Genomic DNA, 24,267 nt, shown 5'->3' on the forward strand with positions numbered 1-24,267 from the left:
GTCTCGATCCGATAGAAAGTGCGGAAGGTTTAACTCGCCGAGGCTTTGTCCGATCTCACACATGCCTCTCGCATCTCGGGGTCTGTAAATAGGGTCCCTCCAACCCGAAGCGTGATCCACGACCCATCTGGGTTTATTGTCGCGATCCACCACTTGCCACGCCGTAACGCTATTCCCCCTGGATGCAATTTCAAAAAGCGCGTGTTTCCAAAACACGGTAATGTCAAAAGACACCCGACAGCAAGGGCACAGCAACGCGCACCCGTCGTCGGCTCGCACGTGTGGCTCCCCATCGACAGCCTCCGCCTCGTCCAATACGTCTAGGGGAACGGTGAACGCGGCCGCTCGACGGGAACCGGTGACAGGGTCCGGGGCCTCGTGCGCCGTAACGGTCTCGGGTATCAACTTGAGATAACCGAACACATTCCCCGTCGACAAGTACAGAAAATGCCAGTCCCCCGTAAGCGCATCGCATCGAGACGCGGACGCCAGTGGGTCTTGTGCGTCGCGACCTTCCTGTCTCTGAAGTTCGTGTATGTAGTCCTCTATCGCGGTCAGGCGTTTGACACAGTTGTCGACAACGTCTCGCAATTCGGCTACTTGCGATTTTATCTCCGTCTTCGCTCTAGTCACAGCGTCCGATCTGCCAGCCGAAACCAGTGCCGATTCAAAGTGTCGATTGATCATGCCCCACACTTTTAGCACGGTGTCAGAAGCGACACACTGAGGGGAGTTAGTCGAGTTGCATTGTTCGGCCATGGGAAACGATGTTCAGTGTTGGCGTAGCAGCGCCTACACACACACACACACACAATAAACCTTGCGGGGCTAGTAACCGTAAGATGTCTCTTCACAGGTCCGCTTCGTTGTAGGGTCGCGTCACTTTAGACAGTCTAGCGTTTCTTATCGCCCTGATCAAAGTTTGCGACGTGTAGCCCAATTCACGGAAGTCCACGTCCCGCAGAGACGGGAATCCCTCGGGCGCGCGTCTGCCGGGGTTTCGTTCGATACTGACAGCGACCGTGGCGATCAATTCCACTCTCGCTGTGACTTTGCGTTCGAGGCCGAGGTAGGCTTCGTGCGACGTTAACAGCTTGGCGTGCAGTGGACTAGGGTTGTCGAGTAGCCAGGGTACAATGTGGATGAATTCTGGGTTTTTTAAGTGATAATTGGTCAGCACCTTGTCCTGGAAAGAGGACAGTTTACTCCGATGCCGCTTGACGAAGGCGCCCTTGACCGAGGCCCTGTACCCGCTCCAGTGTCTCGGGTGGCTGCGATCCGTCACGTCGACGAAATGCAATTCCGTGAGGTACACCAAACAGAGTTTCTCTTTAGCGGTCAGCATTCCGCGTCGCTCTTGGGTTAGCTCGCAGCACAGCCTGTTGAGATGCACGTGGATCTCGACCAGTTTGGCCACTGTGTCCAGCGCGTGGGGCAGGTCCTCAGTCACATCTTTGACTTTCTGCGAATTGATAGACATGGAGGAAAACAGCTGATGTCTATTTTTCTCGCCGGCCACATTGACGGAGGAGAAGAAGAAAGGCGTGTGGAAATGCGTCTTTGTGTTTTTCATGCGTATCACCACCGTGAGCGGGTTGGCCGTGCCGTATATGTAGCACGTCAGATTCTCGTTGCTGACCGTGAACGGTTTGGTCGACGTGACGCACGTTCCCAGCATCAGCGAAACGGTGTCGAAAACGCCTCGGAAATAGGACTGCAGCAGATACTTTGCGTTAGACGTGTAGTTGGCGCTTCGGCTCGGATTCGACGAAAACTCTATCCTGGTGTTTTTGTACCCGTGTTGAGAAGATACTCTCTTCTTGTCCGAGACAAAGCGCAACCTGCTGAGCCTCCTGGTCTTCGTGGTGTTAGACTGCAATTGTCCGTATCGTCTGCGCCTCTCGGAGAACACCGTGGCGTTGAACTTTTGATTGCCCACCGTGTTGACGTGTACCACGTGCAGAAGTACCCCGTTTGCCAATTGTACTACGCAGCTCCCCGTTCTTCTCAGAGTAGCGTTGGCACATTCGTTTAGACTGTCGCCAGCAGAGACGTTTTGCCGTTCACAGTGTTCCTCGAGGGTCGCCGCCAGAGCGCGCACTCGAAGTCCAAAAGCCACAGGGCCCCGAGCCAGCAGAGTCGCGATAGTCGGGATTCGTATAAGCTGTTGTTGAGCGTACGTTGTCTGCTGCGCTTACGATGGTGCTCGGTCTGCCGAGGTGACACGGGACACGTCGTCCGCCGCGATACGTGTTCTCTGCGGTATCGGTCATGGCGCTTGGAGATGGGGTCGTGCCGCCCGTGTGCGAATAGAGCGGCGCGCAGTTCCACGGGGCACAGGGCGAAAGAGTTTTGCGGTGTGGCGAAGAATCGTTCGACGTTGTACAGCAAAAGCCGTCTATTCCCCGAGTACACCAAGACCAAATGAGACCAAAGCAATTCCACCGCTACCTTCGTGTCCACCGAAACGTCGGGCGACCTAGCTACGTCTCCCCATTCTCGAGGCGGGGAAGCCGAAAGATTGTCGATCAAATATTCCGCCGCTCTGAGCTCGTACGCCAGCGTGGGGTCCGGTGGGCAACTAGCCACGCGTTGCAGGCGCGATAACAGCGATCGAGCCGTAGAGCCGGCTCGATCGTGACAGTCGGCCACGAAACACAGCTTACAGTAAAGCGGCAGCAACGCGTCAGTGTACTTCACAACACACGGGCCCTTTGGCACTAGGGCGGAAAAGTGCCCGTGTCTAGCTTCTCGGAAAGGAAGGTACGATCGGGCAAGAGGCGACCACACGTATGGACCGTTTGTCAATTCCCTGTGCTTTACCAGACATTCTATTAAGGCTTCGTCACACAGGTGAATTTCGCGCTTGGTCGCACGTTCCAGCTCGTCTACCAAGTATCTCAGAAAGCCGTCGTATTTCAGAATGCTCACGTGTCCCGCGGGCCGACGCCGGCCCGGATCCGACAAAGGTGCGCCCGAACAGTTCTTCGTCGCTACGGCCATTAAAGCTTGCTACGGCAAATTGTCAGATTGCGTGGAGCTCGAACGACCGACCGAACACGAGGCCAAGCGACCTAGGGTCGACACTCTGACCTCGAACGCGCAGGCCACGCGCGACGGGAGCACCGCTCTCGACGCGGAATACAGGCGTGTGTATTATGAGCTAAGGACTAGAGCGCTCGGGGATATGCGAACGTTGGTGAGAGAATACGTAGAACGTATGAGCACACCCTCTGCCTCCTACGACTTCATGAACATATACGGTATATGCGCGTTCAATCCGCCCGTCGCGCTTAAACAGAACCCGTCCGAGACGGCCGTGTGTAAGTTCACGCGGGCTCAAGCGGGCCAGCAGCAGCACGACCGGCTCGTCTCCATCACCGGGATACTCAATCCGCTCGTGGCGTCCAGAGTTCAACACGGGGAGTTGAGCCTGAGTCCTTGTCAGGAGGCCGACTACCACAGAGCCTTGGAGGAATACAGCAGAATAACTCCGCGCGCCAAGATGCGACTACCGAGGGTGTCGCACTCGAATCTGGGCAGTACATTGGGCAGCCTGGAACAACAGTTTATCTTTACGACGCGAGAGGACCTGCACACTTTGGGCTGTGCGTATCGTAGGATTGTACTCATGGTAGAATTGTTGCATCTTAACACACTTCATTTCCTTCACGCTTGAGAGAGCGAGCGATGTGAATAAGCACACTTCATGTCCAAGAAGTATTGAGTTTATTACATTTAGGTGTACCACAGTCCCCTCAGCTACCTATCCATCGTCGCCCATGAGACGGTTGATGTGCATCAAGTCCAGATTGCGCATAATCTGATTGTGTGCGCGGGTGTGTGTATGTGCACACCACCTCTTGGATCTATATAAGCAGTTACGTTGTACACTGTCAGTAAAAACTGTCAGAACCTACACGTGTGATCGACCATGGAAACTTTGCTCTCCACCGATCCACAAACGTTGTACACAGAAGAATGCGCCGCTCTAGCGCTCAATCTACCCGGTACTCTCGCAGACGACCCCTGCGCGAGCACTGCGTGGAATCGAACGAGGACCACGTTGACGTTCGCTGCCTGCTATCCACGTTTGCTAGCTTCTACCAATGAGTTTGACAACGCTGCTCGCGATTTGCTAACAACGGCCGGGGTATGGGGCGACTTCAGAGACGCCTGTAAAGCTGCAATATCGTTGGTACACCCGGACAAATTTCTGGATACCGACGTAAAGGCGTGCCGTACGTATGTGTGCGAATGTTTTCCCGAGCGAGCTGAGCACCAGACGGTAGACTGGCTTACCCGCGAGACGTGTCAGATGAAGGAGATGTACACGTTGTGTCGCACATTCTACTTTGGAACAGAGAATGAGAAAATGCCCGCCGCCTGCAAGATTGTCGATGCAATTTATGTTCACCCATACACAAAGACTCGGTTGTTGAAGGAACTCGTCCGAGCGATGATGGTATTGGCTCACATACCAATGGTCTTCGGTCGTCTGAAGGGTATTTTCCTCAAAACCGTCGCGATGTGGTCCAAGTTCACTGCAAGATTAGAATCGTGTGCGGATGTGACCCTGAAACTGTGCGGTAACGTGAAGCCGTACCTGAGGGTGAAACTCATGGCTTCGCTTCTTAGGGAGGTGTGGACGGCCGCTGGGATTACGCCGAACGAATTCCATCTCAACGATGAAAATCTACTGCTTTTGCAACCTGACCTGAGCTGTGACAATGTTTATTTTGCTCCAGACATAACTTTGGTGTGCAACCTGAAGAAACAATGCGTTGGTGTTGTACACAAACAAAGCCACTCCGACGCCAAAGAAACGGAGATCGGATATTTCAACATGTTGGCGTACGCTGTCATGGAAGCGGCCAGGAGAACAAACGAGCGTAACGATTCCCCCACCGCTTCGTCGAGCGAAGCGACGTCGCAATCGGCATTCAGACTCAAGTACGTGAAAGTGGACGGCGTGCCCTCCGACGAAGATGATGTGTCAGACTACATGGAAATATGCACCTTGAGCGCTACGCCGGCTAAACTGTACGGTTTCGCCATGTGGAACGAAACGCTCTGGAACGAAACATGACAAAGGCTCGAACATTCTGACTAGAGCGGCTATTGACAACAAACACTCGCGGCGGTCACAATGCCACGGATTGCAGCAACATGAGGATAGTGGGATATTGCAATACGCTGTATGTGACACGATGATTGTGTATGTCCTGAATAAAAAGAGAAACTCGATGGAACCTGTTCCTTTTTCAATGTGTCTTTATTTATATCACAAGCACAGAACAGCAACAACCAAAACATCAAATCAAACACGACGACACTCCACTAGAACGAGTGTGTGGGTTTGTGCACTGTCAGTCCCCTCTGACTGAGAGCGAGAGTCCCCAATTGACGGTACTTATTCCAAAGATTTGGGATCCAACCCATACACCTCTGGTTGTAGGCAAACTGACTGTACCCTGGTTTCGTTGGTGTGGCAATTGTATGTACTCTCCCTGCGTGGAACCCCCCCCCAATAAACAATCATCCTTGGATGTATTAGTCGTTGTTGTGTTTTGGTCTGATTTGGTTCTCATTCGTGAAACTAAACGTCGGATTGTATTATTACATAGTGCACACATGCACATGGTAACTTACTCGTCACCACCACGGAACATGATCCAGTTTGGCTTGCTATCCTTTTTTTTTTGACGCTGGGGTATGGTGCCTTAGGCACAGCAGATCCAACATATCCGCCGACGAAGGGTCCGCTGGCGACAAAGTCGTTCTTCACACTCCCCGCAATATAGAGGAGGCGGCCTTGGTGTAATAGCCTCAATGTGCATGCTGGTGATTATGATGGCAGTCTAGATATATATACAGTTGATGTTTTGTGTTTTGTGTTATACTGAGTGCAAACTTTATTATTGTGTGTAAGAAACCAATACGCTCTCTTGGGGTGTATAAATCACTTTATTATATTATGCGTGATTAATAGTACCTACAAAAATGATTAATATTATATTCAAATCACTTTATTGTATTATGCGTGTGATTAATAGTACATACAAGAACGATTAATAGTACATTCAAGAAGATAAAGGACGATGCGCATATACAAGATATATTATAAGTTGCGCATATACAAGATATATAAGATGCGCATATACAAGATACACAATCCATGACAGCATGCAAAAGCTACTCTGAAACCCGCAAGCCCCCCCCCCCCCTCAAAAAAAACCCCAAAACATAAACCAGTACCAAAGAATATAAAATCACTGCATTGTAGTATGCGTAATATAACCACATACAACACATAAACCAACCCAACAAAACAAAAAAAATACACCATAAATGAAACGTATGTTTTGTTTTCTGGGGTTGGTTTATGGGGGCCATACACCAATACCAAGGAATATAAAAAAAAATCCCTGCATTGTAGTATGCGTAATATAACAGACCGCATGCAACATAAATGACCATCCATGCGTGTGAACAAATACGTAATACAACATCAATGGCATTACACAAAGACTAAACATACCCCGTACTGCGGCACGTAAGGCAATAAGCAGCTACAATCTCCTCTGTGGGAGTTGTAGGCGCATGAAAAAAAAAAAAAACAAATAAGTACCCACACTGGGAAGTTAGTGGGCACATCAGGTTGAAGTTCGAAGTGGTACACTACGGCAACCGAGGACACATTCGTTTACTGACAAACAGCGTTGTTTGGATAGAGCTCAACAGTTAACAATGCCGCCCCGTCACTGCTTGCCAGTTTGCACACAAAAAGGGTAGCCAAATGCTCTTCCTTTACCGGGTTGATTGTTAGCATACTGGCAACACCTACGCCCAATACGGATTTGGCGATTGAGGACGGCACAGTTGTCTCATACAGGGATGAGTCGTTCCGCGGTAAGAACTTTGATTTATCGGAGCCTAACTGTGTCAACCAAAACGCGTCCCCCATGATATCAGGCACCTGCCCGTCGCAAAGTATGGCCGTTGGCTCACCAACGCATACGGGCACTCTGACAGTACTACGCTCAAAACGCAACACTGGCCGTATAAACATTGGCTTTGGTGGGTTGATGTAAATGTCATACACCTTCTTTTGACCATCAAGTTCAGTGCCAACGCGGAGTCCAGATGCATCCTCGCCCTCTTGTGTTATAGAACACTTGTAGTTGCACGCCATTCGGGATGGGTTGGTGACTGCATCCGCTGCCAGAATTCCGTTACCAACGAAGAATGGTTCGGGCTACAAAGGTAAATGGTCAAACCCAAACAAAGGAGATAACAAGTGTTACACAAAGCAGTGGAAATACAAACGTCACATTCACTCATCCCTACAAAAAAACCAAAGCTGATGCATACGGTGGTATATTACCTTGTAAGCCGTTGTCCAAGTCAAAGGGGTCCATTGTTCCTTGGTGCAGTTGACACCTTCCCACTCAGCTTTATCCGCACAGGGAACCAAACAGAGTGTGCCGTGTCGGCAATAGTTTATATCACCATCCTTCTGATCAGCCGGAATGTCATCGATGACACTGAGCAGGAGAGCGGCTGTTCTGTTGGAGACTTCACAACGGTACTCCTGTGCAGCGGGACCACCCATGCGAGGAAACACCAACAGACGAGCCGTCATTACGACAGTAGGCTGACCATAAACCACGGTCCATGTCACAGGAGACCCCTCAATTGGGCACTGTAACTCGACGTACGCATCGCGCTGCACGGTCACTTTCCTAGTTACATCCGCTGACTTCAGAGGTCTTGGGGGCGCAGGGGCAGGAATGGGTCCTGGAGTCGCAGGGGCAACAGGTTTCTGAGCATTCAGGTATTTCTCAGCATTCAGGACATTCTGAGCATTCAGGGCTATGGCTCGCCTTGCTGCCCAGAGGGCCAGTCGCACAACATAGTCGTCGTTAATTCCTCCCTCTAAAGATGGTGGGTCCTCTAGAGCAGCTGATCCCGCTATAGCAGCTCCCTCTATAGCCGAGGTGCACAACATGGCAGTTGCGACCGTGAGAACCCACATGACGTCAGGCATCATGTAAAATCTCAGTGTTGAATGGGTCTCAATCACTAAGACTTTGTGAAAGTCAACCGGTTAACAACACTGTTATTTATGCATATGCACACCAGTTGAGTTCAAGACCAGCGAATCCCGACCTGCAGGTCGGCGGCTCCCGACCCGCGGGTCGGCTGGGTAATGTAGCCAGGTCGGCGGCTCCCGACCCGCGGGTCGGCTGGGTAATGTAGCCAGGTCAGCGGCTCCCGACCCGCGGGTCGGCGGCTCCCGACCTATAGGTCGGCTGGGTAATGTAGCCAGGTCGGCGGCTCCCGACCCGCGGGTCGGCGGCTCCCGACCTATAGGTCGGCTGGGTAATGTAGCCAGGTCGGCGGCTCCCGACCCGCGGGTCGGCTGGGTAATGTAGCCAGGTCAGCGGCTCCCGACCCGCGGGTCGGCGGCTCCCGACCTATAGGTCGGCTGGGTAATGTAGCCAGGTCGGCGGCTCCCGACCCGCGGGTCGGCGGCTCCCGACCTATAGGTCGGCTGGGTAATGTAGCCAGGTCGGCGGCTCCCGACCCGCGGGTCGGCTGGGTAATGTAGCCAGGTCAGCGGCTCCCGACCCGCGGGTCGGCGGCTCCCGACCTATAGGTCGGCTGGGTAATGTAGCCAGGTCGGCGGCTCCCGACCCGCGGGTCGGCGGCTCCCGACCTATAGGTCGGCTGGGTAATGTAGCCAGGTCGGCGGCTCCCGACCCGCGGGTCGGCTGGGTAATGTAGCCAGGTCGGCGGCTCCCGACCCGCGGGTCGGCTGGGTAATGTAGCCAGGCCGGCGGCTCCCGACCCGCGGGTCGGCGGCTCCCGACCTACAGGTCGGCTGGGTAATGTAGCCAGGTCGGCGGCTCCCGCAGGTCGACAGCAAGACGACATCCACGTGATGTGAAGCAGCCGACATACATATGATACGTGTAAACTCTTTATTTAGAAGCAGCAGCTTTCCGTTAACACACACTCTCTCACACACACACACTACAGTACAAAAAGTAAGCAAAAGACATCGTATAATCCCATCCCTAGTCTGTTGTTACCATATCATTACACCCCAGAATCAGCAACTGTGATATGTTGCGAGTCAAACACAGTGTAAGAGTTGGGTCTACGTGTACTTCGGTTGGTATTGTGTACTGTGGTGTAAACCCTATGTCCCAAATACACACCAACGCACACAAAACGGGCTGTGTTTTATGCGCAGCATTCCGCGACCGTGCGCAGGCTGGGTCGGTGAGGGTTCCAGGTCGGGGAGATTTTTTTTGCTCTCGGTCGGTAAGGGTTCCCAGTCGGGGAGCTTTTTGCGCTGGGTCGGTAAGGTTTCCCACAACGCCACGACTGACAAAATGCTCTGAGTCGGCCAACAAAATGCTCTGAGTCGGCGGTGTCTTTTTTTTCCAGAGCATCCACAGTCCCCCAGAACAAGCCGGATCGACCGTAACCAACCAACCTACACACAAACACTACCATTGAAGATTGTGTGTTTTTATGTGAGGAGAATTGTGATTATTGAAAATGCGCACACTAAACGTGGTGCACAGTGTGCTATACTGTGGTGCGTCTTTGTGTGATGTGAAAGAGGAACTCAATAAAAGCAAGATCCCAAATCGGCCTGTCAATTGCGTTTAATTTAATGCTCATTTGAACAAACAACAAAGGGGCACAACTTGAGATATACTGTAGGTAAAACGATACACACACGAGTAGTAGGTGGCGGCGGGTAACATACACAACAAAGTAACAAACAATGGGTTGCCGTTGCTGGTGGTGGCGGAGGCCGACGACGTTAGTCTTCGAACACAACACCGGTCGCTTTTCCAAACGACATCCGAGGTCCAGGGTCGTACCAAAAGCCGGTGCCGTCACCCCGGTCCTCGAAGGCCATGCCTCTGTTCCGGTAGTACGAGACCTCGTCCTCGGAGTGGTACATCAGAGCCGGATCGCAGCAGAACGGGTCGTCACACTGGCCTTCGTCGTGACTGTCGGCATCGGTCTCACTCGCATCGTCGCTCTCACTGGCGTCGTCGGTGTCACTGACGTCGTCGGAGTCACTGGCGTCGTCGTTGTCACTGGCGTCGTCGCCACAAGAACCACAAGAACAACCCTCTTCGTGCACAAAATTTTCATCTGTGTCAGACTCGCACAAAGACTCGGAGTTCGACCGAAGCGATGCGGCTTCGGGGGCGCGCTCGTCTATTTGCGCACAAGGCGAAACTCCACCGTGGCCTACTTGACGCCACGTGACTTGCGGCTCACCGCTTAGACTCGTCGAGACGTATGTCTTGGTGTCGGTCGTCAGGGTTGATGCGGAACCCGACATATTCGGATGGCTGTAGTGAGACATTCTATTCGTGTCAGACGCATATGCTGTGTGGAGCGTTGGTGGTATGCACGAAGCCAGGCAGTCCAATTTATACACACACGCCCGCCAGAACTCCGCCTTGTGTTTTTTTTTAGGAGTGTTCGACCGAAGCGCCCTCTGTGTTTGTAAAATTCCGAGCGATGTTATCCTAGGACCTCGTAGACCAAGATTATGCCACGCAAGCCTTTGGCGTTTGTTAAAACAGCTGCGGTTTGGTGCGGTAGTAGTCAGGACTCGCTCGGCGAACCGCACGATGTTTGCCTGTCTCCGGATCGGCAGACTCCTGGCGTGTCGCGCGCCGGCCGCAGCACCGATCCCCCAGTGTTTGTGCTCGACTTGTCATCACGGGTTCCTCGGTCGTCATGGCCCTTAAGACTTTAGGCGCGCCCCGGTCGTTTGTTCGGCGGCGGCCCCGGGAAAAGTCCTTGTGCGTCGCCTCTAGCGTTGTCCCGGGCGGCGCCTCGTGCAGGCTCTTGACGCAGGTGCTCGCGCGATAGGTGTCGTACACCAACTTTGTGTGATCGCAAATGCAATCCCAAGATGCGCCCCACTGCAACAATGTCCAAGCTGATGTCTGAAGAAAGGCATTATATGACATGCCCTGCAAGTGTTCGGCCAGAGCGTCGCACTCGTGTTTGTCTAAGAAGGTTCGGATGAAGTGTGACATTGACTCGGTCGCCATTTTCGATGCGCCTGGTATGAAAAGGTGTAAAGCGTATTTTTATAGCATGGGGTGGATGGTTAGTATGTGAGTGGACACCATCCACTAATACCCTACATGCGTTTTTAATGTAGTAGTATCAGCTGACTCTCGTCCAGTAACGCGTAACACCTAGTGTCGTCGTCTTCATCGTCTTGCTGTCCCATCCACATGCCTTCTTCCCCTGACGCCTGAGATATAGCGCAATCGGCGTTGTTGTGCGGTGGGTTCGTCGGACTCCTTCCGACTAAAGCGTGACTAGTGTCATCGGCTGAGCTGAAGTACATTTCAATACCTTCGCCGAACGTGTGAGAGAAAATGTCATTGGCGTCGCTGAAGTACATGTTATTAGCTTGGCCTAACACGTAAGGTATAGTGTCATCGTCTTCGTACAGCCGGTCCGTCGCACTCCCTTGCCTTAACTCGTGTGGCATGATGCTGTTAGCCCCCTCATCCTTGTCGTCGGTGTCATCATCATCATCATCATCACCACCACCACCACCATTATCATGGAGGACACTGTCGTCCTCCTCGCCCTTGTCGATTAAGGCCCGTGAGTCCGCATAGTGGTCCAGAATGCAGTTGACAAGGAGCCGATGGCGCCTGGAGAACACATTTCCGTATGTATTTGCTGCACTTTGACTCATCTTGAGAAGTTCACTTAGGCTCACGTTCAAACTTTCTGGAAAATCACCCAACCAACCACTGACCAACTTGTAAACAGTCTGATCGACCACCGGGCGCTCTGTGCGGGGCTTAACCCGCGCCATTCTAGCACAGTCCTCGGTTGCCGTGGTGTACCACTTCAACCTTTAATAGTAGTATGCCTCACCTCGTGCGAAAGCTATCGCACTAGACTCTTGTGTGTTGTCTTGTGTATGTATACCTTAAGTGTTACAACACTGCGCCCGGTCGGTCGGAGAACGACCCGACCGACCCGCCAACCGGAAGGGGCAGTACAAAAGCAGCGGCGGTGGAGCGCCAATGCTACACCGTCACCATGACACGGAGGCGTGGGAGCGATTCTTTCCTGCAGATCCACGCTACCAAAATGCTGACGATAATGCGCCACACTGAACCGGAACATGTTCGCGGCGCCTTGAAGGGGTTGCGGGCTCAACATGAAACGCGGTCCTGGGTGCGCAGATTCTACGACGCGCTGCACGTCCTACAGGCCCTCAAAATCGTACCTGTGATGAAGATATATATACAACACAAGGAAAACCGAGATTGTCGTCTGCTACACTACACCGAGGTGGTGTATCGGCACGTGCACAGTAATCCCGGACCCTATGTCCCTAGGAGTCTCTCTGTGACACTGAGCGTCAAAGAAAGAAGGGTGTACGACGTTTTCAATGTGTTACACGCAATCGGTCTGGTGTACCATGACATAAAACGCTACGCTCTGACACCCTGGCTCGACGAAAGCGCAACTTATTGGTGGGCCCGCCTGTGTGTGGACTGGGGAGAGGTGAATCGCACGATGTTAATTCATCATCAAGTGATTATTACAGCCGCAAACGACGGGATGCGAAGAAACGCTACGCCCAAGAAGCGCAAGAGCTCCGGTGGTGCGCTCGTACAAAATGCACAGGCCAACTTGAGGCAGCTTCTCCCGCAGTGGCAAACTACAGGGTTGGATGTGGAGTGGCCAGTGTCGGAGCTGTGTCCGCGAGACCGTTCTCGTCGGTCCGAGGTAACGCTAGGACTTGTCACGTCAGCTGCACCAGAGGACGTATTACTGGACTCGGACCCTATGTTGGACAGCCTAAATGTGCACACGGGCCACGAGTGTGACCTAGAACCCTATTCCGGAGACCAAATGTTGACTTCCGACGTCACACTGGAACAACTGCTCGAAGTCACGGGGTTTGGGGCTGTGATGTGATTTGTTTGTAGACTGTGTAATGTTGATGGTGCATATTCCCCATGTACATTGCACAGTGTAAGCATGGAAAGAAGACATGTACCACGTATGTGTGTGTGTAAATTGTATTTATTATCTTGTATCATAGTAAAACTGACAATAAACCTAATCCCACACCAAGCAAAAGCAGCTTTCCTTGCATTGACAGCCACAGCCGTTGGTCTACTCGGTCGAAGGTGTCCACGAATCCGTCCTGAAAAGAGTAACACGTGACAACAGACGTGAGGGTTGTTGTGTCCATCATTGTAAATGTTTAAGCGCCTTGAGGCGACATTTGTTGTGATTTGGCGCTATATAAATAAAATTGAATTGAATTGAAATTGAATTAAGAGTGTCTACTAGGCAAAAGGGAAACAAAAAATAAAGAAAAGAACATACCCAACCGTCGGTGCCCACAAGCCAATCCATGTGATTGTCTGTAATGTAGGCCGCTATCGACACGCCGATCCCGTAAGCGCACTCGGGTCCCAAGGTTGACTTCGACGCTTGCAGTAACACTGTGCCGTAAGCCACAAGGCTTACTACGCGTCCCCAGTTAATAATGCCGTCTGAAAACAAGGTGCGTACCACACCTGTGACCATTGGCACTTCGGTGGCGGTGGTCTGCAGTGAGAGCATGCCTGTGTGGACGTGCGTGTGGTTATTACAATTGCAAGTTTTTCAAAAGTACACCACGTTGCTGTCCGCCAGATTACGCGTTGCGAAGAAACAACCAACGCTTACCGCGGTATTCCGTTCTATGCGTCCGTAACACATCACGGACAGCACGTTTCAACACCCTAAATGCTCGCCCTTTATTAGCGACACACCGCTGGGTACGGTGCGTTATCATTCCATCTATTACGGTCAAGAGCAGTGTGTCTACGCTATCTTGATAAGCAACCGAGGGGTTGTGTTCTGTCATGGTATCTGCAACCCTGTGCTACAGTATTGTGAGTGGCGGTGGAAAGAGAAGAGGAAGAAGAAACAAAAACAGTACTAGGTTTTCCGCAAAAAGATTGTTTATTGAGCACCCGGTCCCTTAGTACAACAATCCGCTACACTCTATCGAGAGTTAAACAAGAGCACGTAAAAAAAAAAAACATAGGGGTCGATATCAACTTGTGTGGTGTGATGTGACATACAGCGAGGGTACTGGCATATTGTGTAACATATGGATGAGGTGTGAAGCACACAGACATATATCAAAATTGTAGAGGAAGAAAATGAATCCGTGTTGTCTTTAGGATTACACGAGTCGCAGATTCTCCAGTTTATTCCCCAAGGCCTGTTTCATATCACAACACCAGGCATCATGACCAGGCGAAGGTAGATACTTGTCTTGTATAGTGGTAACTCCACACGCTAGGCATCGTTCCAGACCGGCCACGGAGCTGTAGCCCCGCTCGGCTGTGAGTACGTGACTCGGGAAGGCGAGCAGTCCTCTCCGGGAACGTTGCCGTCCGAGTTCGTAGAGTATCTCGTCTCTGTCGTATCTCGCGTCGATATACGGACAACGCTTACCTTCGTTGTATATGTAATAGATGTGCTCGCCCACAAAGGTGTCTCCTACCACAAAGTTGTGCAGAACCAAATCACAAGCAGCACATCGGTGTTTGTCCCGAGTCCATGGCAAATGCTCCATGTTCGCCTTGTGTCCTAACTCCGAGAAATCGCAAACGGTGCTAATGGCGGATGCGTCGGTTTCCCATATACCGCCTAGTGCATAGTCTACGGTCCCAGGAACCGCCGCTTTGGTGAACAAAGGAGCTCCCGCGGGCCTTATCGCCAGAGTTGTCTTGATGAGAAATCGTTTCAACTCCGAAGCCATGTCGGCACATGCTGGATGGTGAACATCTCCCCTTTTCTGCGAGCACAGCACGCAATACCAGCACCCCGCCAGTATCGTGTACTGATCTTTTGCGAGCAGCAGGTGCAATGGGAAAGCAACTCGGCCTTCCTGAAAGCGTAGCAGGCCTTCTAACAGCCGCAGTTCGTTCTCGCGGTGTTTAAACTTAGCCTTTAGGTAACGGCATCGGTGCCCTGTGGCAGCGTTACGAAGGACGTGCTCGTTTAGGCTTCTGTCGGCCTTTTTGTATCCCGACAAGACTATGTTGCAGTCTACGCATTTGTATGTGTCGTACGACCCTGCGATGTGAATCATGCCCGTGGCGTCTGCCAACCAACCGGATCCGAAGGTGGGGGGGTCGTTGAGATGCTGGACACTTTGGCTCAACCCGTCAGAGACGATAACACCTGGACCCGATGCGTCTGTGTTCAGCCGGCACGGTCTCACCACGCGCTCTGAGGTCCACGGTTGTGGCATCTCATCAAGTAGTTTGACGGCTCTTTTGTTTTGAATATCGGTAATCTGGTCTCTTGAGTTACTGGCCATGGTTCTGGCAGTTGTAAGCGATGAATGCCTGGGTGTTAATCAGTGTCTTTAGTTGTCATCGCCGACCGTCTGTGTTCAGCTGAGAGTACACTCCACAGAGTTTATAATACACCGATCCGGCATATCACAGTGATGTACAATGCCATTCACAGTGATGTCAATTCGTCCGCCGACCCAGAGCAATCGGCCGCCGACCCGGAGCAATCGTCCGCCGACCCAGAGCAATCGTCCGCCGACCCAGAGCAATCGGCCGCCGACCCAGAGCAATCGACCGCCGACCCGTAGCAATCGTCCGCCGACCCAGAGCAATCGTCCGCCGACCCAGAGCAATCGGCCGCCGACCCGGAGCAATCGTCCGCCGACCCAGAGCAATCGTCCGCCGACCCGGAGCAATCGTCCGCCGACCCGGAGCAATCGGCCGCCGACCCGGAGCAATCGTCCGCCGACCCGGAGCAATCGTCCGCCGACTCGGAGCAATCGTCCGCCGACTCAGAGCAATCGTCCGCCGACCCGGAGCAATCGTCCGCCGACTCAGAGCAATCGTCCGCCGACCCGGAGCAATCGTCCGCCTACCCAGAGCATAAGTCCGCCGACTCAAACTTTGACTTCACACCAAGCCGGTAACAACGCTTTGCAGCACAACCACGCAACACTTGTTGCCGATCGCTTTGAGTGGACAAGGAGCAAACCTGTGGTCTTTCATCCACTTTGTGTAAATTACACAAAAAACCCCCCAAAAAATATGAATACCACCGTGGAACTACGAGCAAACAATGGTGAAACCGAGCTGGTGGTCACAAAGACGATCGTCAAAACCAGTGTGTACACACGGGACAGCCGTAGGCACCCCGATCAAAACCCGTTGGGCAGGTGCTTGTGCCCCAAACGTTTCTTCGAAGGTGTTATTTTCGAAACGAATATCTCGACCGGCCTGGAAGCGCTAATTAAAGCGGGGATCCTTGCTCGACCTCTTCGTGTGTATTGCATTGGAGAACACATCGAGGTGACATATACTACGAACACAGGATCGGTCTCGAGGGTATGGCTGTGCACAAACGAGACCCCCGCGGTGATACTAGCGTGGGCCTCACCAACTGAAGCCCGGTGCTGTGACAGCAGAATCAAAAAAGCCGTCTGGGATCGTAGTGGCACCGGGCAAATACGGGACGTGGAACCTACAAGAGACGGGCGAGGCAACGAAGTCGGCACGATTCCTCTTGTGTTACACGCCAACGATCATAGATATAATTAGTAATGAGCGTGACATTCAATCGATCTGTTGCTTGCTAATGTGTGAATGTAACAAGACAATGTTTATGTTCTAACGACAAATAAAAAAAAGAAACATACACTCTGATATATCAAATGCGTTCGTTTATTTGTTTTCACAATGTGTATACATGACAAGAACACTTTGTACAGCAATGTCATCCGACCAGTTCTTTACAACCGCAGCAGGACGAAGCCGACAATGTTCGCAATGCTCTCTCTGCACAAGCGGTTGTCACAAATCGACCGGTGCACACCACGCAGTCCTCCGGCGCCAGTAGCCTAGCCATGTCATTTAGCTCTTGTTCACTCACGCCCTGACAGTTCACATCCAGAAGCAGATCTATCACAGTCAGCTGTAATGTTTCTGCGTCGACGGGTGCAATGTCTAACGTCTTGGTCATGGCTATTAGGCAACACGCTGCTATGCAGCGGACAGGCTTATATTTAAGCAGTTCTATGGTCAGGGCTCGTCGTGCGTACAATTTCATGGCTAAAGACCGGATACACGGCTCCGATGTGAATGCATCTGGATTCGCTGTCTCACCCACATGCTCTAGGAGCATGTACTTGCAAAGCACGCTGATCGCAGTCTCTGTGTACGTGGGGAATAGGCTGCCTTTTAGTGTCACTGTTATCTCTTGCAGTTTTCGCCGTACACCGTCCACTGTAGTACATTGCGCGTCGTCCTCGTCACAGTTGGGGTCCGCGGAAACCGCTTTCACAGGCCAGCGATACGCGAGACACACATGCTGTAACCCCACGATCCTGAAAACGCTGTGCATGTGACACGAAAGCATTAAACATGCCGCACGTGTAGATCTAATCTCGTGCAACAGGTCCTGGAGCTCGATGCCGTTTTGCAGTGACGTTACCACATGTCTGTCCAACAGATCGAGTGTGGCCGAAACCACTGTGTGCACATCCACAGATGTGCAGAGCGGTATGATGTATGCAAACCACGACACCGCAGCCAGTCTGTAATTGTTGTACCTCTCCAGGTTTATGCCATGTAGGCCTTGGGTGTAAACAAAAGCCGCTGGTGCGTGGACACGATGTAGACGAACCTGACTCACGATGGCCTTCTTCAGATCTTCCTTGGTCATCGACTGTAAGCCGAATTCCATGTCTGGCGTTGGAATGACAAGTTGCTCATCGTCGTCCTTGTCCGTAGCTGCTTGTTTTACAGGGGCGCCGGAATCAAGTTTCCTCTTTCTTGGCAGCAGTTTCGCAGACTGCTCTGGAGGCCCTGTGGTGAGATCCATTGTAACAAAGAGTAACAGCATAGGTCAATAGTAACATCGGAACATGCACCACATCAATGTGCGCTACCGCCGCTGAATACGAAACGGTCGCTGCAGGTCGTCGGCTCCGACCCGCGGGTCGGCGGCTCCGAACCCGCGGGTCGGCGGCTTGACACAAGCTAAAATCTAATACACACAACCTTTGTTGATCATACGGCTTGGAACAAATCATTGACCACCGTATACCATGGCATATTCCGCTCTTGTGGTTATGGTCGCATGTGGAGTTTTAGTTGTCTACACGACTGCAAATGACCATCAGTGTCCATTTCTCCAAATGTGCCCGGAACTGCCATTGGGCTTAAGATGCACAAATGACTTTGACAGCACAATGACCTGCACCATCCCACAAGACCGGGTCTTTCGAACGCCGCGGTCTGAGGCCGGACAAGAGACGGTGATCAATCCCGAGGAAGCATTCGTCAAGGCTACATACGGCAGACATACCAGCAAGTGTCTCTTGAAGAGAAGCGGTTCCGGATTGTCCTGCAGTATGCAATTCAATGGCAACCGCATCTTCGACCAACACCAGAGATGGACAATAGAACTTGTGTACAAAAGTGGCATCGTTCAAATGCGATACGGGGCCTACAATCCGATCTGCTTCATGAAGGTAGACCCACCCTCAGCGCTTTCAGCGTCAGGCTCTACCATTACCATAGACCGATGGAGTCACAGGTCAATGTCCAGCATGTACGTGGACGTAGAGTGGCGGAAAGAAAACGCTCTATCTTTCAGAGAGATTCGAAGGTGTTTCAGGAACAAGAGCTGTCAACTAAAGGTTCCTGCCTCGTACGAAGATGGAACCGTGACCGCGAGAGCTAGATGGACACCCGGGATCCCAATGGCAGTTCAGAACTACTGGAGTGACTGGAGTGACACCATCACCTGGTCTCTAGGCTGAAAGTGGCAATGGTTGTCTTTTATTTGAATAATGCAATCAAAGTATTGTGTACATATGAATAACAATAAAGTCTTCAATGTCACAATGAACCCAATGTCGTTTGTATTTCTTTTGTCATATCAGGGTTTCGGTGGACTTGACGTTATTGTTACATTACACACAGACGCAATAAAAAGGCAGTACCACTGCCAATAAGTGTCCAGCAGGCTCCCACCCAGCGCACATTATATTGTCGACCTGTGGGGACGGCAGGCAGTAACGTGCTGTGTTGCCTTGTGTTTGTTGATCATACATAGGGACGGCATAAGGGTTTCAGCATTACTCTCTACAACGATGAGATACCTAAACCGTTTTAGATTCACTGCACCTATATACTCAGAGAGCTTCACAAAGGACTTATTGGAACGCCTCAGGAACAAGGCGTTTGAGCAACCAGAGTCGCAGTTGCCCGCTGTGATTTTCTGAGACTCAGAAACCGGAACCTGTATCGGCGAGTACTCTAGCTCGCCGCGCAACGGCTACAAAAAGAGCTAAACGATCAGCGGTCCGCCACAGTTCCAATTCCAACAGTCGTCGATGGAACAGTGTGTTTCGCAGAGAAATTAACTGGTTGACACGCCGTAAGCGTGCCACCGAATCACAGCCCATTACCTCGACCGACATCGACACGTGCGAAACCACCAAGACTCTGTTCAACATCAACACCTGCGAAGTGCTTCTGCAGCTGTACCACCACCATCGCTCATTTGTCACTGTAGCGGATTGACATTACACGCCATGGACAAGTACGAGATTGTTGCACAGGTAGGCAAAGGGGCATATGGTGTTGTGCACCACGTTAAATGTCGCGTTACCGAGCAACACTATGCGTTGAAGTGCCACCGCAATTACAAAGACGGCAGTATGATGGACTCCACCGTCCGGGAACTGTCTTGTCTATCGGCTTTGAGAGGCCATCCTAATATAGTGGAGACACTGGACTGTTTTCTTCACGATGGCAAGATATCAACGCTCATGCCCTACCTCCCTTTAACGCTGTTTGAGGTGATCTACCAGGGTCGCTATCACTCGGGCCTGTTGCCGATTACGTTTATCAGCCGTTTCTCTCTGGAGATTGCCGACGCTCTGTCTTACATGCACGGGCTTAACATGATACACAGAGATCTGACACCCGCTAATGTGTTGCTCACAGCGGACACGCTAACCGTGAAGGTGGCAGATATGGGCCTTTCTAGGTATGCTGCGAAGTCCATGAGTTCTGGGTTGGTAACGGAGTCCTACAGAGCCCCGGAATTATTTGACACAAAGGAGGAGCATATCGCGCAGTACACCTGCGCTATCGACATGTGGAGCCTGGGCGTGCTGATAGTAGATGCCATGGAGTCGACGATGACCTTTCACAGTGAAAACTTTCCAACGTATAAAATCATCAAGGAAACTCTCGGCCGCGACGACCACGACGAGGAGAGCATCTGGAATCCCATGCGTGTAATGCCCACCCTGATGCGGTGTACGGCGGTGAAGAGAATCGCGTTGGCATTGCTGCAGTACGACCCGAAATGCAGACTAACTGCGCGGACGTTACTGGATGACAGTAGATGGAAACGGATCGCCACCGCGATCACCGATGTTGATATTGACCGTGTGAAACGTTACGCTGGCATTCAGCACACAGCCTGTAAATCCCGCTAGTGTGCATTTATGTTGCGATGTGGGTACGCTCATATGTATGTGTATATGTTTGTGCGTTCATCCAATAAAGCATCTCACTCCCTTTGTCATTGTGCAGTCATGTTTTTTTTTTATTTGCGTGGAAGACAAGATTGTTATGCATACAACCAGAGTCCATATAATAACCAAATGTTGACACAGAGCAGACCCCAACAGCATCGTTGTTCATATGTAGAGACGCGCAAACAGCGGCAGGAGCAACACTTTTGCGTCGAGTCCTCCGTTGCGGCTGGCGTTGGAACAGCACACGTTGACTTTGTTGATCGTGGCTTCTATGCTGTCAACTGTGAACATATACCATGGTAACTAACACGTAGTTTATATATTACACACATACACACACACACACACACACACACACACACACACACACACACACACATGTGGCATTCGGCTGGCTTACGTTTGGCTAATATGGCGTACAGCTGCACCTTGGTGGTGTCCACGGGCTGCAGGGGGTCCAATTTGGGTATGTCAATGCGGTAGTCGTCATCTGTGCACACTAAGGATGAAAAGAGTGCATTGTTTTTCACTTGAAACCAAATCCAACAACGGGCATATGTGCGTACTACGTACAGCGAGTGGTAGTCTGCGGTGTCATGTGCTCGGGTTCCTCTGCCGTGCTCCCAGTGGCAGGATCATCGATTGGATCAGCGTCGTCCGGATTAGCGTCGAGAGACCGACTGACTTGCGAACAGGACTGATCCGCTTCAGCACTTCGCCGTGTATACATGAAATACTTGTAGTTTACATTGCCGCGCCCCACAAACGTCGTACCGTTTGGGGTTATAAAACAGCCACCGGTCAGCCTTTGTGTTGGGCTCATAGTGTGGTTCCATATCTCTATTACACGCCAGATGTCGGGAGTCTCAACGTGAAACGTGTAAATTGCGCCGACTCCATCTAGCGGAGTGATAACTGCTGTGCTGTCCGTTACGCTACACGGCGTCCTTCCCGTTCCACAGCGCGCCTTTGACGTGTAATAATATAGGCCTCGATCGATTGGCCTTGCGATGACAGTGAATCTCTCCCCGCCTAACACATATTGCCCTTCGTCGTTGCAAGTAAGAAATCGAATGGTGACCTGGTACCCCAATCCAGTCTGTGTCACTTCATACAGATGGTGGCTAGCTGGGCTGACGACCCGACCGTTTTTTCGAAAGACAGAAGTAGGACTTTCCAAATAGCCAGGTAATAGGAGCGAATAAGACAGTCTCCCCAATACAGCTAGTTGTTCTTGGCCAGCGTAGCCAATCGCACTTTGGCTGCAACACTCCAGCCAAAGTGTTAGCAGGCTGACTAGCACGCGAACGCAAGCTTTTGACTGCCACATGTTTCCCAGCAAATCCACTTGCAATCGACCTAGACGTCAGTAGCGGCCGACCTAGACGTCAGTAGCGGCCGACCTAGACGCCAGGAGCGGCCGACCTAGACGTCAAGAGCGGCCGACCTAGACGTCAGTAGCGGCCGACCTAGACGTCAGTAGCGGCCGACCTAGACACGCATCAGCAACCAGACGCGTGTGGTTTGAACAGCACACGAATAAAATAAAGATGGGACATTCCACACGTTGTTCCAGGGTGGTCATTTATTATCAAATGTGACACAAAACACAAAGCATGCGAATGTCATCGTTTACAGGTCAGTATCGGCACAGAAACATCGACACATAATCACTTGCGAGACACTAGACGGGTTCCGTTTGGCATTTATTTGGAGGACAGTTGCAGTCTTCTTCGGAGTGGCTTTTCGTGTCTCCCCAAGTTGGGGAGCCCTGCGGTGTGATCTCACCGCGGCACTTTTCTCAGTCGCGATACGCCGCCAACCACTCGTACTCGTCGCTGCCAGTCCACTCGACCCTCGATACCCCACGTTCTCCGGGAGACCGTCTCGGTGGCGGATGAGGATAGCCTTCCTCTAGTTCACGAGTACCTGTCGGGGGCTTTAACTCTCTGCGAACAACAGGACGATCCCCGTGTGTCTCGCGAGCAACCCGGTTCGCGGCGGGTTTAGTGTTTCTGTTGACAGGAGGCGGTGGCGGCAACACCAAACGTCGTCCGCCGTCGTAGCAAGCAGCCTCTGACGTTACTTGTAAGTCTCCCATCATATCGCAGATCCCTCGAGGAGACGAGGCCTCTCGGTCGGCCGTTTCCAAGCCTCTGATCATGTCGTAGTGATCTTTATCTACAGAGCGCTCGATCGCCTGCTTTCTGCAATACAGCACGAGCGACTCCATGTTCGAAAACACAAAGCGATCGTGGGGTTCGATGCCAGAAGACAAAACATACTCCACACATTTCCCGTCCGGATCTCGAAACACAATCCGATCGGCGGACCCGCTGCCAGAAGACAAGACGTACTCTGTGCATGTCGCGTCTGGGCCGACCGTGTATTTCCAGATACACCCCTTGCCTTTAGTGAACAACTCGAACGTGGCTAGGTCGCCGTCGGGGCCATGCGTCAGGGCAATGTACCCCAGTTCCCGCTTAGCCATCGCAGAAAAGCATTGGGTTCTGCTTAGGAAGTAGGGAGTCGCACTGGCAACGACGGCACTTCGCCAAGTGGCAAAGACGCACCTGTCACGTTCTCGCATCTTAATCCTCAAGGCTCCTTTTCGGTTAAGCTGCTCTGCCATGGTGTGAAGCTAGATATATATATATATATATGTATGTACCGTGGATACGCTGAGTCGTAGGATGTGCACGACTGGTTGTCCGATGAGTGTTAGTACTGTTTCATCGGTACGTGCGGTTTCGCCTACAAGGCGGCCATTAACATTGTGACTCTGATGCACATTCTTGTGAACCAGTTGTGTTTTACACGCAAGGTGAACGACGTCTCGTTGCGATCGTGTTCCACCAACCATCGAGCCCCGAGCGACTCGACTCGATCCCGTAGGTCAACGGCGTTGTTCTGGTCCGTTATAAAGTCAAAGTATTTCTCGTACATCGGACTGAGGTACGCCAACAGCTGATCCCCGTCGCGAATCTCAATGCCGCACACGTCCCTTTCCTCACACGCGTGTAGCTCGCAGCCAGCGAGTTCGTCCGGTTCACCCTGCACGGGCAGCGGGTAGTTGGCATACAGATTATAGAACCTCCCGTTGCTAGACACGCTAGCGTGTTCGCATATGCGGATGAGGTTAGAATAGGCCGACGCGGACTCCCTCATCGTTTGACCACACAGCTCCGGATTGCTGGTCCACAGCGATAGTGCCACACTGCGGTTTCTAGCTCTGATCGACCGGAATTTGATGTCCTCCGCACTACTTGTCACGTACACCAAATGGCCCTTCGCTGGTTAACCAAAAGGCCCTGAGCGCCCTGGAGTCGCCGAACGCACCGGCGTTCGAGATCCACGTCGTTGGGCAGCTCGCTCGTCATCATAATTCTGTTACGTTCGACCAAATCTCTATCGGTTAATGCATCCCCTCCGTTGGTTGAAAAATGTAGGCCGTTGTCTGTAGGTTGTACCCGAAAATAACCAGCAGTATCTGAAGTATATTTTATTCGGAAGGACAACTGCATCAGAGAGGCCTTGGTGGGACACCTCAGTTCTTTTTCCGTGTGACACAACGCAGGACTACTTTGCGAGAAGTCGAGCGGGACAGAGTTCCGCGCCGTCGTCGTGGACGAAAT

General features: G+C 51.9%; 1 protein-coding gene and 1 long non-coding RNA gene across 2 annotated transcripts; one reads left to right on the forward strand and one right to left on the reverse strand.

The window, feature by feature from the left end:
- Positions 1–19,675: 19,675 nt before the first annotated feature.
- Positions 19,676–20,590, forward strand: LOC146504868 (cell division control protein 2 homolog 3-like). Its single transcript, XM_085183608.1, has one exon. The coding sequence runs from the start codon at positions 19,676–19,678 to the stop codon at positions 20,588–20,590; it is 915 nt and encodes a 304-aa protein (XP_085039734.1).
- Positions 20,591–20,689: 99 nt separating this feature from the next.
- LOC146504869 (uncharacterized) lies at positions 20,690–21,922 on the reverse strand. Its single transcript, XR_014877458.1, has 2 exons — positions 21,033–21,922; positions 20,690–20,913 (listed from the first exon to the last, which is right to left on the reverse strand). It is a non-coding gene; the product is annotated as an uncharacterized LOC146504869 (long non-coding RNA).
- Between the last annotated feature and the right edge of the window lie 2,345 nt (positions 21,923–24,267).

Source organism: Neolamprologus multifasciatus, chromosome 13 (assembly GCF_963576455.1).
Source record: "Neolamprologus multifasciatus chromosome 13, fNeoMul1.2, whole genome shotgun sequence".
NCBI classification, from domain to species: domain Eukaryota; kingdom Metazoa; phylum Chordata; class Actinopteri; order Cichliformes; family Cichlidae; genus Neolamprologus; species Neolamprologus multifasciatus.